Source organism: Berghia stephanieae, chromosome 4 (genome assembly GCF_034508935.2).
Source record: "Berghia stephanieae isolate SIO BIC M18660-M18661 chromosome 4, UCSD_Bste_1.3, whole genome shotgun sequence".
In the NCBI taxonomy this organism is placed as follows: domain Eukaryota; kingdom Metazoa; phylum Mollusca; class Gastropoda; order Nudibranchia; family Aeolidiidae; genus Berghia; species Berghia stephanieae.
In genome coordinates, this window is record NC_088363.1 from 4,240,500 (window position 1) to 4,255,858 (window position 15,359).

Genomic DNA, 15,359 nt, shown 5'->3' on the forward strand with positions numbered 1-15,359 from the left:
CGATATTGGTCCCTTTGCGTGTGAAGCGATAATAATAATAATAAATATATTATAATATAATAAAATAATAAAAAAAAATAATAATAAATAATAATAATAATAAGTAATAAAAATATTAATAAAAATAATAATATATAATATAATAATATAATAATAATAATAATAATAATAATAATAATAATGATGATGATGATGATGATGATGATGATGATGATGATGATAAAAAGAAGAAGAATGATATTGATAATGATCGTGACCATGATGATGAAAATTATTAATATGATGATAATCATCATCATCACCATTATTATCATCATTATTATCATCATCATCATCATCATCATCACTCAATAGTGTCAGTACATTCTATCATAACGTCTTTAGAGAGTACGTACATTTTTAAGCAATTGAATGGTTGACATTAAGAGACTCCTTCAAATTACCCTAAGCCAAAAGAAAGTCTGAAATGTGTTGATAATTGTAGACCCTTAATTCGAAATAAATTAACTTGTAATTGTGATTGATTACCCACTGTAGCACTGAAATATCGATAAATTTATTTCTTTGATGAGGGCCTGAGCCTGAGTCGAGTCTGCTGATACTGATGAGGGCTGATGAATTTTCTCTGGCTCTGGCTCTCAGCGGCTCTGCTGTTTGTTTTTATAAATTTTATTCATTTTCTTTTGCGTTGCTATTACGGTGACGAATGATAAACTGAAATCAGAGTGCTTTTGAAATACGACACAGTCAGAAATTTTGGGGTTCATTCGCATCATACACTCGTACCAGAAGACAGAAGAATTTTCCATTTGCTGATGGTGACGCTGTGACTGTGATTATCCCCAGACACCTGTCTGGGGATAATGAAAATTCGTTACAGACAGGCGTCTGGGGATAACGAATTTTCATTATCCTCAGACAGGTGTCTGGGGATAATGACAGCCCTGATGGTGATGCTTCTTCCAAGGTTCCAATTTTCCTAATATTTACGGAATTCAGTATGTTTATAAACCCTCAGTATATTTTCAAATCACCTGCTAAACTGAAAAAAAGTAACTACAGAATGTCTTTTTACTGGAGTTAAGCACCCAGAACGGGGTCCGTCAATGGAGTCAATGTGAATGTGTTGACGTAAGTTCTGCAAATTTTTGCCTCCTGACTTGGCAACCTTGTTCTTCTTCCATTAAGGCCATAGCTTCAGACTGAAGATTATATGGCCGTCTTTTCAGTAACGGGGGTATTAGAGGGAAGCAGGGAATGATTTTTTGAAGTCATTATGCGGAAGGGCTTGTTGTACGTGTTTACAAGTGGTTGGTAGGGATGGTGGAGGGGAAGAAAAAGTAAAGATGATTGTTTGTTCTTGAGTGGGGGATTTCAAAATTAAATGCTGAGTTTATTGTTTTGATGTTGTTCCGTTTCAAATGGCTTGTTGCAATTTCAAGTTTTCCATTTTGTGCTTTGTGGAATATGAGGAGTTTGTTGATGGATCACCTTTCATGTATCGGTTTCCATTGGAGATCATTTATGAGCTGAGTTCCGCTCATATCCCGCTCATAGTTTCCACTGACAAATCTGGTTGCCCGATGTTAGACTGTTTCTTGCTCATTGATTTCTTGTGGTGTTTGTGGGTCCCACACTGAGCTACTATGTTTTAGTATGGGCCTGACATATGGATAGCCGGTTGATCTAACCTCTGAAGTATAGTATTGCAAAGATGTTATTTCAGAGTTTAGATCAACAGGCCATCGATATGTTTCATGGCATTTCTTTTTCACAGACTGGTGGCAGCGGTGGATTTGTCTGTTGACTCCTGCTGCATTGCATTTATATGTCATTTGTGATTTGCTTTTTTATGAAGGAAGAAAATTTTCTGTCAATTGCCTTTGGTGATTGGTGAAAATCAAGTATAATCACTCTAAAACTGAGATTGTTGGGATTTGTAAAATAAGAGGGTTAGGTGGAAAGATACAACAACGAACATGTTCACAACTCACAACAAATACTTATACAAAACTACTAAAAATAGTCATATGATAGTAGTAATAGTAGCGTATGACTACACCTCCAAATTCATTTCGTCAACCAGGATTGAAAGTCCTCCTCCGTTTTTGGACAGAGACAACACTGTTAACAGCCAATTACTCATTTTACACTGGAGTACGGTGAGAGAATTTAAGTAAAGAGCCTTTTCCATGGACTCAACTATGCGCAGAGCAAGGCTCGAACCCAGGACCTTCCGATCCGAAAGCCAGTGTCATACCACAAGACCACTCATACATCATGATCTTAAATATAATTTTTTTTCTTTCTCAACAGCCGCAATGTCTTGGGCCAGTGAACTTCCGACAGAATTGGTCTCTAAACCATTTGGGCTTGTGGCCTTGACAGGTCTCGACACAACTTATAATGCTGTCCACAAAGCTATCTGGGATTCCTTTTGCAACAACCGAAGAGCTGACAGATTACCTCTGAAGTTCAGAGTGTGCAAGGCTGATCATGAATATCCAAAATGCAAACAAAAGGTACCTATGTATTTTAATTTGAAATTGCTGTAGTTTATGTATTACACCATACAGTCACTTAGAACAACTGCAAAGGACATCAAACTTTTACAAATAGAGCATTTATACAATATAACAGTGCTGATGGTTTTCCTCGGATCTGTGGAAATCCGCGATTTTGGGGTCCAGAGGAGGAATTTCCTCCTTTTAAAAATTACGTTTTCTCGAAACAATGTGCTAGCAATGAGAGAGTTGATGTGTGGTGAAACACACAGGTGCAGTTTCCCACTCTCCAGAAGTTAGCTGGAGTATCAATGATTTCTTGGGTGCTTTAATTGTAATTCTAGAACTTTTTTACTATTCCATTTTCTTCCTTTTTTACTGACGCTGTGATATGACCTTAATGTGTTGCAAGCGCTGTAAAACCCTTAAACAAAAACAAACAAAATCCTTTTTTTTTTTTTCACCAAATGATCTATATCAAACTATTTTATTTGAACAGAGGTCATCGTACGAGTGGTACATCCCTAAAGGCATCATCAAAACTCACTGGATGCATAAACACTTGCAGGAGATCCCAGCGGTGGTTGTCATTTTCTTTGATCTGGACTGGGATGAGCAGTTGTGGAAGGAGAGGCAAATGGAGTGTGCTACACGGGTGGAGATAGTCAGGTATGGGGAATTGACTTTTTTTGTTTTATGTGAGATTTTATGTAGGGCAATATCCATTTGTATTTGCTCAATGACCTTTACAAGAGATCATGTATAACATGTGATTATGAGATGTTTCTTATATAACAAGAATACTAATGCATCCCAAATTAAGATGAAGATATAATGATTTATAAGAAGTCCCAAGCCGACAGCAACACTAAGCATGAAGTACCGAACAAGTAGGCTATAAGGAGCTATAACAATTTTCTTCGACAAAGGCAAAATTGTTACTTGACATGTACTCATTTTAAACCCAAGTTCAGTGAGAAAATGGGACTAAAGACCCTTTTTTTTTTAAAGAAGTCGATTGAGCACAATCCATGATGGGACAGATATAGACGAGTATCATAGCACAAGACAAAGCAGAATATAGGGAATGAGATTAACGGAAGAGTAGCATCCCTTGATTGTACGTCACCTTACAGAGAGAACGTCAACATGGTTTTGCGCATGCGTCTCTCTGTCTCTATCGTCCTCGCTTTCGGTGAAGCGTCTCATGCCACTTTCACCGGAAGCGAGGACGGGAGACTCATGTGCAAAACCATATTAACGTTCTCCCTCTAATAACTTCTCCGCCTGTGACGTCCAATCAAGGGACTCTACTCTTCCGCTAATCTCATTCCCCATTGAGATGTTTAACTCACTCAACCCTAACACCGACTATATTCGTAGTTTACCCGGCTTACTTTTACCCCATGCCTAAATTTATTACATTTTTCTGAGACAAATTATAGGCGTAATATCAAAACTTATGTTTTTAGTATTTGCGTTGTAATGGTAGTTGAATAAAACTATCTATGTAAATGCTCATTTTTAATACAGTTTTCCAATTTTGAAAAATAGCTAAAATCTCTAGGATTGAATGAGTTAAGATTACAACATGTGATTATGAGATTTTTCATATATCAAGATTATTAACATATTCCAATTTAAGATAAAGTAAAAGAAACAATTATTTCATAAGGTTATATTCTACAATCTTTACATTTCTATAATAAATGTCTTCTCTTTGTTAAAAGTTGAATGCTGTGATTTGCCATATTTATACTGTGCGTATCTTTCGTCATAGCTTTTCTGCCGAGGTCTCAGGTTTAATACTATTTCACTGATCATTATTTGAAGGAAAGTTGTTGTTTTTTTTGACCACAATGTAAAAGAAAATAGTTTTGTTATAGTATGTCAACCTGGCCTCATCTGCTACTATTGATTGGTATTCACGATTCTGAATATTTGTCCACATGCTTCTCTTGTTTGCTCATCAATTGTATGTTTTTATTTGTTTTGTTGTTGTTGTTGTTGTTGAGGAAATGTGCTTGATAACTGCCATTCATTGATCGTTTCCAAAACTTAACTTTTCTTTTCTTTTCTATTTTTCATTTTTTTTTTTTTTTAAATTAATTTTTGACCTCCAGAAATAGTCTTCAGGGACGAAATACAAAAATTGCTGTTGTTCTCATTCAGAAAAATGCTCCACTTCCTCCAGGTAAAATTATCTTTACTGTATTCTAAATGGCTAATATATATTGACCATATTTTTCCTCATTTTATCCACCATCATCTCAATCACCACAATCATCATTATCATCATCATCATCATAGTCACACTATCTCCATCATCATTGTCATCCCGCTTTACTTATTCTTCATTCTCCTCCTCCTCCATCTCCTCTTCTTTCTTCTTCTCTCACTATCATTATAACTATGTTTATTATTGTAAATATGATTATTATTATTATCATCAACGTTATTTATCGTTGATCTTTCATGTCTGACTATGTGAGTTTTTGTACTTTGGACTAATTACTTAAATACACCAAAAAACATACTCTGTATTCTAGAGTGAATGGAGCTGATTTGCAAAAGTAAAGCAAAGAAAGAACAACAATAAGAAACTGGTTGTGGGACCTAGATGGCTGTTTTAAAATACCAGGACAAGCAGGCATAACTAGCAGGGAATGCATGCTGTACGATCCATCAAGGCTCAGCTTTTAAAAATAAAAAATTTAATTTGAAAAAAACAAATGCTTTTATAAAGCACAATATCCTCTAAACGTGCTCAAAGTGCTTTATACAGAGTCCCAAGCCAACATAATTGCTTACCTTGTAATTGCCATTACTATTATATATTTTTTTTCAAAGGGGGCAACACTTTCATTTTACACCTTGTCTGAGTAAATAATCTTTTCCAAGGATTCAACTTGGCATTATCAACAGCAAATCCATGACCAACAGCTCATGAGCTGAGTGTCATACCACTAGACCATAAGGCAGCACAGAGGATACATTTATTGCCCATATCTGTTCAACGATGCGCTAATGACTAAATCACAACACCATTCAATCACATTGAGTAACCCACTCCTCACCAATAATAGCAACATTTTCACATTTATTACAATAGAACCAGCCTTGTTCCTTTTCAGATTTATTTGGTTCATCATACAATTTGAAGACAAATCTTTGTCAGAGCTTTTAGAACTTTACAATCTGTAATAGGGACTGCATTTCTGAACAAGATGGTATATTATACGATTTTGTCATTTAATATTTATTAAACGAGTTATATTTTTTATCCTACTACGAGTATGTGTTATTGCACAATAAGAATATAACGAGTTTAATAAATAATAAGAAGTGAAAGAATATGTTTATTCCATGTTCTTATTAAAATTTTATTCAACGCCTTCAAAGCATTATCCAACAATACGTATTTACTAAGAAATGATAGGGTTTTCAAATGGGAGGGGTGGAATACTATAAAATGTTCATTGCTTTGCCATTCAGTAGAAAAAAAGATTTATCTGTCTTTCATAATAATGGCGTTTCTGGAAAAAGTCATGAAAATGGGTGGTAAGGAGAGTGTTAAGCTATGCTACATTTTTATATTGCTTCAGGTGAAGATTTGATGGCTGCTGAGAGAGCTGTATCCCTGTGCTCTGCTTGTGACATTTCAGCCAAATCCTTGTATGTTCTACCTCATACAGATCATCTCATTGGATACACCATGAGGTTAGTTGTTGGGATTCCTTTAAAGTTCACAGTACATGAATTGAAAAAATTTAAAATTACACTCTCTTCCTAGGCAATCCCTAAAGGAATATATATCAGTGCTGATGGTTTTCCTCGGATCCGCGGAAATCCGCGATTTTTTTTTTTGTCAGAGGAGGAATTTCCTCCTTTAAAAAATGACATTTTCCTCAATCAAATTTTCTGGCTTTGAGAGATTTGATTTGTAGTGGAACAAACTCTTGCAGCTTCCCCACTATCCAGAAGATAGCTTGAGTAGTTTATCTTTTCAATGGCTCTAAAAGTGGGGGTTGGTGAAGTAAAAATGTGCCGTAAAGAAAACCATTCAGAATTTTCCTCCTTTTTCCCTTTTTGTCACCATCAGCACTGATATATATAATCTATCAACAAATGTGTAATGTCAACAGGATCACCCGGGTTGTCCAAAGTACTTAAATATAAAGATCTGAAAAAGTATGGATGAAGCAGTGCCAGATCTTTATCTTATACTTGTGCCTGTTCCCTAATTTCTCAATTTGATATACTTAGATTTGCATAATAATGAATTTTAATGAAAAACATAATATATGAAAGATACCAGTTGCTTGATTTATGTCGAATTTCAAGTTGTCAGATTGTCTTATACAGGTGATAATATGGACAAGTGTGTTGTCCTGTAATTTTTCATAACTTTTACATTCATGTTTTAATTTATTTTTAAATGTTCAAGCTATGTTCTGATTCAGTACATGATGTCAGGGCTTCATTTTAATCCTTTTTTAATCGGGAATACTAGCTTTTGTTGATTTTTTAATTTTTTTTGTAGGTTAGAGAATGCTTTTTATGAACAAGCCCAAGCGTACTATCACCAAGAAGCTCGTAAAGTCAAATCGCACAAAGATTTCCTTAATAAGACAACACATCAAGTAAGTATTGTATTACTATGCTAATACTGCAGAACATTCTCGATATAATAAGTATTGTATAGTATATTGTAACAGTTATTTTATAGTGTATTGAAGGTTGAATAGTAACTAATTCTACAAGGATTGTGGTTGACTTTGTATGATAATCTTAAAACAATAATTTGTATTGAGGCAGTTTATATTGTTGTTGTTGCTGTGATGATGATGATTATTATTATTATTATTATTTAATTTTTTTCTTATTTTTATTATTATTATTATTATTATTATTATTATTATTATTATTATTATTATTATTATTATTATTATTATTATTATTATTATTGTTGTTTCATTTTTTAATAATTTTTTTGTGGGTTTTTTTTTTTTTTTTTTTTTTTTTTTTTTTTTTTTTTTTTTTTTTTTATTTGGCTATAAGAAATCATATTCAAAACACAATACCAATGGACATCTGTAAAATGAACCAACACTCAGATTCTCGTTGCAAATAAAACTATACACTGAGACTTTCCCTACTTAGAAATAAGCAATACATACTTATCAACAAGTGACATGCACACAAACTCAACTCACACACATCCATGTGCACTCACATAAACACACACCCATTCATACACATGCGCACTCATCAAAGCAATTTTCTATTATTTTTTTATTATTATATTTTTTTTTAATTTATTTTTCAGCTACTGTTTGTAAGACATCAGTTTAAAGGTGCATTTTTCAATGAACTGAAGCAAGACTCTAATACAGCAATCAAGTTAGTGATTTTTCTTGAAAAGCAGTTCTATTGATGCTGTGGAAAATTCTATTCGAGATAATAGCACGAAACAGTTTGACTATGCAATTACTTTTAAATGATGATCATTGTACAGTGAAAAGAAGGTTCATACTTTTTTTTTTTTTTTGGGGGGGGGGGGGGTAATTTCCTAAAGTCATGATAAATAGGCTGATTTTTAATTGTAATTGAATATATTCACTTCTCTTTTTATTGAATAATATTTTTCTTCAGTGCAGGCTGCTCTTTATTATTGTTTTGTAGTTATGTCCTATAATCTTCTTCTGAATTCTCATATTTTATCTAAAATGATTACATATGGCTTTTTTATCACAAAAGATCTAATAGCTTAATTATTTTCATTCTCCAGACATTATAAGCAAGCCTACGGTTACATTCTAGAACTGCGTATGCATGACACCAACATGTTAGAGATTAAAACAGTGGCTGGATTTATTAACTACAAGGTAAGAAAGAGTTTTGGTTTGAAAATTTGTTTTCTGTTCTGATGGTTTTCCTCGGATCCGCTGAAATCCGTGATTTTGGAGTCCAGAGGAGGAGTTTCCTACTTTTAACAAAAAAAATTACATTTCTCCCAATCAATATACTGGCAGGAAGAGACTTGATGTGTGGTTGAACAAACAGGTGCAGTTGCCCACTCTCCACAATTTAGCAAGAGTATCAATGATAGTTTATCATCTCAATTGCTCCAACAGTCGGGGTTAGTGCAATTAAAAATGGGACTTACAGATAATCGTTCAACATTTTCCTCCCCTTTCAGATTTTGTCACCATCAACACTGGTTTTTAGAATTTTTATGGGAATTGAAATGCTTCATATCATTACAACAATTTGTGTTCAGTATAAGGAGAATTTGTTTGTTCCCCCTACCTGTGCCCACCATAACGAACACTATAATGAGAACATGTCACATGAAAACACATGATTTCTACGATGTTAATAAAACTCACAAATCACATGTCACATAGAAAATAAATAAGCCACAACACTGGGGGTACCCAAGTCTCATAATTTTGACTGTGTCAATTCAATGTTTAACATCTAAACCACCCCCAATACAACATCATTTTGAAGCAGTAGGTTGCAATTACAGTAATGAATTTTTTACATTCGTAGAACATAGCTGCCAACCAGTACGATAAACGCGTACTTAGTACGATTTGGCCAATCCAGAAAAAGAAAAAATATCCAGAAAAAAAAAAAAAAAGAAGAAAATCTGATCAAAATTATCTCACCTCCCCATCACTTATGCCTACCCAGTATGATGATAAAGGTAAGCTTCTCTTAGTATTACAGTTCTGACCATTCTAGTACTTAAGTACATTAATAAATATGCCATTTTAAGACATGTATTGGGCGTCCGCGCCGCACCGCGTATAATAATACGTTTTTGCATTTTGAAAAGTTGGCAGCTATGGTAGAAACATTCACTTTCCTCCATGAAAGGATTTAATTTGACTCAAATTCTATACTTGAGACTTTCTATTCAAATGTCTTGGACCGGGTAAAATAAATAATTGAGCTTTATATAGCGCAATATCCACTAAATGTGCTCAAAGCGCTTTACAAGGGGTCCCTGGTCAACAGCAACATTTAACATGTTGGACGGGACATGACGCCTGTTAGGCGATATTACAATTTTTCGGACAAAGACAACGCTGTTAACGCCCAGGTACTCATTTTACACCTGAGTACGGTGAGAGAATGTGAGTAAAGAGTCTTTTCCAAGAACTCAACTATGTGCCGAGCGCGAGGCTCAAACCCAGGACCTTCCGATCCAAAGGCGAGTGTCCTACCACAAGACCACATAGCCGCACACCTCGATATGATACAGGTTTGACATGGTGAGTCATATTTGAGGAGTTATGGGGAAAATGGAGAATATGTAATAGGGACGAATAAGGAGACTTGTTTATAAATCTTTCTACAGTAAACAACTACATCATAGAAGACATAATATTTTCTTGAAAACAGCTTCACAAAATTTCCTATTTGGCAGCCAAGAAAACTGAAAAATTAAATAGATCATTTTTTTTTGTTTGTTGTTGTTTTATGATTAAAAATTCAACTGTTGGTACGAATTTCCATTTATATTTGCACTGATAATTGTTACTTTCCGGATTATTTTGTCATTGTTTAGATATGCCGCCTGTCATTTCAACACAACGCCCCTTTGGATGCCATCGCACAATTCAGAAAGCACATTGATTTCTTCAAGTCAAGAACTGGAATCCCAGAACTGTCATTTGAGCACAGTGCTTGGATGTCGAAGCAGTAAGTGAAAAATCGAAAAACAGAATTGTTCTAAGTTTCGTCTAATCTTTGACATAGTTTTTTTTTTTTTGGTGGTGGGGGGGGGGGGGGGGGGGGGGGGTTAGTTGACAAAAATTGAAGTTACAGTTAAAATCATGAAAAGTACAAAATTTCAGGGGTGTTTTTTTTAGAAACTATATTCATTCTACCAAGTAAAGCATATAAATATTTACTCCATTTTCATAGGTCCATTTTTCAGCATCTTGCTCCACCAAACCCACCAGTTAGTGAAGGTGGGTCACACGTGTTGCTAAATTGGCAATATTGGCAAAATGTACTCTCTTTTACGATTGTAGAATATCTTCAAACACAGGAAAATTATTTTTTAGACTCTAAATCGAAGAAAAAATATGTCCATGCTTTACATAATTTTGTTGAGGAAAGCAAGCTCTATAACAAAGCACTAAGTTCTCATTACTATAATATTTTTAAAAATTCTTCAAGTTGTTTAATTACAAAAGAAATCTGAATGAGTAAAATGTTAGATTTATCATAATGAATGAGACGATAATCCTATAGTTGGTAAGGAGAGGTTTAAACATTGCATACCTAAATCTATCATGATGTCTGTGAATGGTTTCAGATTTCAAGTGTTTGGCGACTTGATTGATGAGGCCATCAAACTAGGCCTGACAGCCATACAAAGAAATCTGAATTAGTAAAATGTTTGTTATATAATAAAAAATGAGACGATAATCCTATAGTTGGTAAGGAGAGGTTTAAACATGGGTGCCAGTTTTCCGGTTCATGCCGGAATTCCGGTTTCGCGATATCTTGAAGTCAAATACATCCAGTTTCAGTGTTTTGAGTAAAATAACCTAAAAGCATCTGTAAAAATTTGAAAACGTGATTCAGCCACCTTTTCAGTGTTTGGTGGTAGATTCATGAAACCGTAACTTTCTTTGGTCAATATGTTTGCTGTGTAATCATTTAATAATGGTATAAAAACGGCGATGAAATAAGAGTAAAGTTTAGGCCGCATTTTCAGTAGGAACATTTTCAGGTTTGGCAAAGTGTCGAAATTTTAGTTTCAGGTTTCAGCACTTCTTCCTGCTGGCACCCATGGGTTTAAACATTGCATACCTAAATCTATCATGATATAACAATTTATGATGCATGGTGTGAACGGTTTCAGATTTCAAGTGTTTGGCGACTTGTTTGACGAGGCCATCAAACTAGGCCTGACAGCCATACAAACACAACATCCAGGATTCTACTACCAGCAAGCTGCCAACCACGCCATCTTCAGGAAGCAGCTTTGCCAGGGACTCTGTATGGTAAGGAAGAGTTTTGATCTGAATTTTTTCTGGCCAATCATAATATTGAGCTTTTATATAGCGCAACATCCACTGTGCTCAAAGCGCTTTACAAAGGGTCCCTGACCAACAGCAACACGTAACATGTAGAACAAAACATGACGCCTGTTAGACGATATGACAATTTTTTCGCAGACAACACTGTTAATGGTCAGGTACTCATTTTACACCTGAGTACGGTGAGAGAATGTGAGTAAAGAGTCTTTTCCAAGGACTCAACTATGCGCAGATCGAGGCTCGAACTCAGGACCTTCTGATCCGAAAGCGAGTGTCATACCGCAAGAACACATAGCCGCATACCAGTCGCATGTTTTTCAATACAGGAAGACTTGACTGATCGTTTTAATAATGTTTGTATTTTTTATTACTAAAACCTAACCATAGTAGTCATTGATACTAAAAAAAAAAATTTAATTTAAAAATTGAGCTTTATTAGCGCAATATCCACTAAATGTGCTCAAAGCGCTTTACAAGGGGTCCCTGGTCAACAGCAACATTTAACATGTAGGACGGGACATGCTAGAACCTGTGGACTTTAAAAAGTAATTAACAAGAATTGATGCAACAGCTTCGAAAAAAGAACAAAAATACTGTATTTGATATTTTGTTCTTTTTCCAAGCTGTTATATTTATTCTTGTTCATTACTTTTCATTGTAATTATTGAAGTATATGTCAGAATGTTGACATGGCGAAATAAGGATTATTTGTGCTAATTCGTGGTCTAATATTTTGACATTTCAAAATTTAAAAAATAATTTTTAATTGTTGTTTTTTGGTTTCATCAGAGAGAGTCAAGAATTTAATTTTTGGAACTTATGTCTGAATCCTCCTATAGAACATTTCCATGGCTCTATCACTTTTGCAATGCAATGTTTTTGGGGGGTTTTTTTGTTGTTTTTTTTTAAATTATTTATTTAGTTATTTATTTATTTAAAAAAATGATCAATCCCCTTTCTTTTAAAAAAATATATTCCATCTCTTAGCAACCACAAGACTGGTTTCATGAGAGAAAGTCAAGAATTTAATTTTTGGACCTTCTGTCTGAATCCTCCCATAGAACATTTCCATGGCTTTACCATGCCCAGAGCACTTTTGGAATGCAATGTTTTGTTTTTGTTTTTGTTTTTTTTTTGTTGGTGTTTTTAAAATGATCAATCCCCTTTCTTTTAAAAATATTATTCCATCTCTTAGCAACCACAAGACTACAAAAGCCAGGAGGAGATCGAGGTCAATTTAGGTCATGTTGACTTTTACGGCCAGAGAAAATGGCGACAAGGTCACCAGAGTATTGAGCCTCCAGACCTGAACAAAGAGCGCGATGGGATACTTGCTTTACAGACGAAGGAGAGACAAGTGGACCACTCTCTGCTCATCATCCCCCTACTCAGCAGTGCCGTGGCTCAATTCAGGAAATACAAATCTCCCAGAATGAAACGATACCTTAGTAGGTTCTTTTGCATTTTATTTATTTCTCCTGAAAATAAACTTGACTTTTAAAAATTCAAGTTTTGGATTTCTTTTTTGTTTTATTTTGAAATCTATAATCAAATTTTACCTTTTCCATTTATGTAAAAAAAGACATTGGGCAAGTGTTACATCACTCCAAAAAAGCTTTTTATCTTCCATTGCCTGTTAGATTCTCGCAACTCAATGAATCAAGGATTCAAAAAGAAAGCAAGAGCCATTTCTAGCACTCTCGTACCAGTGGCAAGTGGCCGAGTACTGATTTAAAACATATAATAATCATTGTTACGCACTATAGATATATATGTGTATGTTTTATTTTGATATTGTCATTATTATTATGGTTCAAATTGTGAAATGTTGAATATTAAAAAAACTGTCGCTTACTCTCCATAGTGGTCCAAATGGGTGAGGAATACTACCATGCTAAAGATTACAGTAAAGCTTTGATGTAAGTCTTACATATTGTAGTCGTTGTAACTTGTAATTATTTTGTATAATAAAAGAGTAGCATACTGTAGAAAAAGCAAATTACGTTTTTTTTTTTAATTGTTAAGGTTTTAAACAAAATTTCAGGTAATTCAAGTAGTCATTCTTTGCGTCTTGTTGCCTAAAATGAGGGGAGGAGAATTTTGGGGGCAATCAGTATTGTTTCCTTTTTCGCTTTTAATTTTTGACTTTTTAACTTAAGAGAAATGTTTCATATGAGCTTTGTCAAGGGCCTTTAATGAGTTTCTAAATGTATCATTTGTTTTCATTCAACAATATTGCTTGTTCTTATTAGTTTTTATTGTTGTTATTTTTGGGTTGTTTTTTTAAAGAATATTGCATAACACTAAATTTTTTGGAAGAGTTGTTTTTTTCAAACTGTAAATCATACTGGTTAATTTTTTTCCCCAGCCTGCTAAACAAAGTGATGTGGGATTACCGAGCAGAGCGATGGTGGTCACTCCTCACGTCCATTCTAGAGACGTCCTTGAAGTGTGCTTTCCTCACGGCCAAAGTTCAGGATTATGTGTCAAACTGTCTGGAACTGATTGGAAGATGTATCCTTAATAATGATAATAATAAGCACATTTGTTTAGCACTCTTTGCCGAGGCCTCAAAGCCCTTTACAAGGTCAGATATCTGAACAATCACACACATGTGTGTGCACACACACACTCACACAGAAACCTGCTATTACAGTTTCCATAAACCACTGACATATGGGCATTGAAGATTATGAATACAGAAGCATGCAATTGCACATATAATATCATAATACAATATACAATAGAAAATAAAATTTAAAGATAAAAAGTAAAGCCATCAATTTGTTCAAAGTGTTTAGAGAAAAGATGTGTCTTGAGACATTTCTTAAAGATCGCAAAACTACTTGATGTTTCAAAACATGCTGGTTGCTAGTTTATTTATTCAGTTAATTTGTTTATTGGTATTTATGTTGATGATCAGGATTAGAATCTTGATATTGATATGATATTAATGATGATGATGATGATGATTCATAAGTACAGAAGATGTTAGGCCCTAAAACTTCATGTTTTATTATGGAAATATCTTTTTTTAAATAGTAAGAATATGGTATTCCTTCAAATTAGAAGGATGTGTGAAGAAGTGGGAGTTACAAAACGAGTTTGTTTCAGCATTAGTTTGTTGAGTTTTGTTTTGGTTTTATAGTCCTCTTCATTTTATATATGGTCTGATTTATGTTTCTCATTTATTAATCTATTTATAAATTTTTATTTTTTTTTTTGTTTCTGTGTTTATTTATTTATTTTATTTTATTTATTTATTTTCATGTTTATTTACTTATCTATTTTTTTGAGGTGCTTACTTTTGGTCCTTATAACATGGATTTTATTCAAATTTTAAAGTTTATAATAATCTGCTTGAAACTACTGACCATAGAAGTATTAAAACCAATAGATAGATAGCTGTAAACGAGAGTAAAATTTGTATCAAGGAACAATTTGTTGTTGGAAGAAGAACAGTTCTTTTTTTTATGTTCTTATTCCATTTTTTTATTTTTTTTATTTATAAGATATTTTGTTGTTATTCCCTTAACATTTACTTCAAGATTCTCAATGCAGTCATGATGAAAAAGTTCGTGTACAGATGAATTTGATCCGTGTCATGTCGGTAAGTAGATTGTTAATATAATTTATCAGATTTGATCTGGAGAAATTGATCAGAATATGCTGCCCAAAGTTTTAATAAATATTTATCAGACATGATCTAAAGAAATTGATTAGAATGTGCTGCTTGAAGTTTTAATCTAAGTAAAAACAAGTATGGAGAAATGTCAGATCTCAATAA

At 33.8% G+C, this 15,359-nt stretch overlaps 1 protein-coding gene across 1 annotated transcript in view; it reads left to right on the top strand.

Moving 5' to 3' along the window:
• Positions 1 to 2,307: 2,307 nt before the first annotated feature.
• The window catches only part of LOC144969914 (trafficking protein particle complex subunit 11-like), a 34,554-nt gene continuing 21,502 nt past the window's right edge, over positions 2,308 to 15,359 (top strand). The window contains exons 1-13 of the mRNA XM_078908980.1: positions 2,308 to 2,522; positions 3,004 to 3,173; positions 4,628 to 4,698; positions 6,110 to 6,224; positions 7,048 to 7,147; positions 7,834 to 7,907; positions 8,296 to 8,392; positions 10,087 to 10,220; positions 11,395 to 11,536; positions 12,768 to 13,020; positions 13,437 to 13,491; positions 13,941 to 14,086; positions 15,121 to 15,182. Coding sequence (XP_078765106.1) covers positions 2,322 to 2,522; positions 3,004 to 3,173; positions 4,628 to 4,698; positions 6,110 to 6,224; positions 7,048 to 7,147; positions 7,834 to 7,907; positions 8,296 to 8,392; positions 10,087 to 10,220; positions 11,395 to 11,536; positions 12,768 to 13,020; positions 13,437 to 13,491; positions 13,941 to 14,086; positions 15,121 to 15,182 — 1,620 coding nt within the window. The 5' untranslated portion in view covers positions 2,308 to 2,321. The remainder of the gene's footprint in view (positions 2,523 to 3,003; positions 3,174 to 4,627; positions 4,699 to 6,109; positions 6,225 to 7,047; positions 7,148 to 7,833; positions 7,908 to 8,295; positions 8,393 to 10,086; positions 10,221 to 11,394; positions 11,537 to 12,767; positions 13,021 to 13,436; positions 13,492 to 13,940; positions 14,087 to 15,120; positions 15,183 to 15,359) is intronic.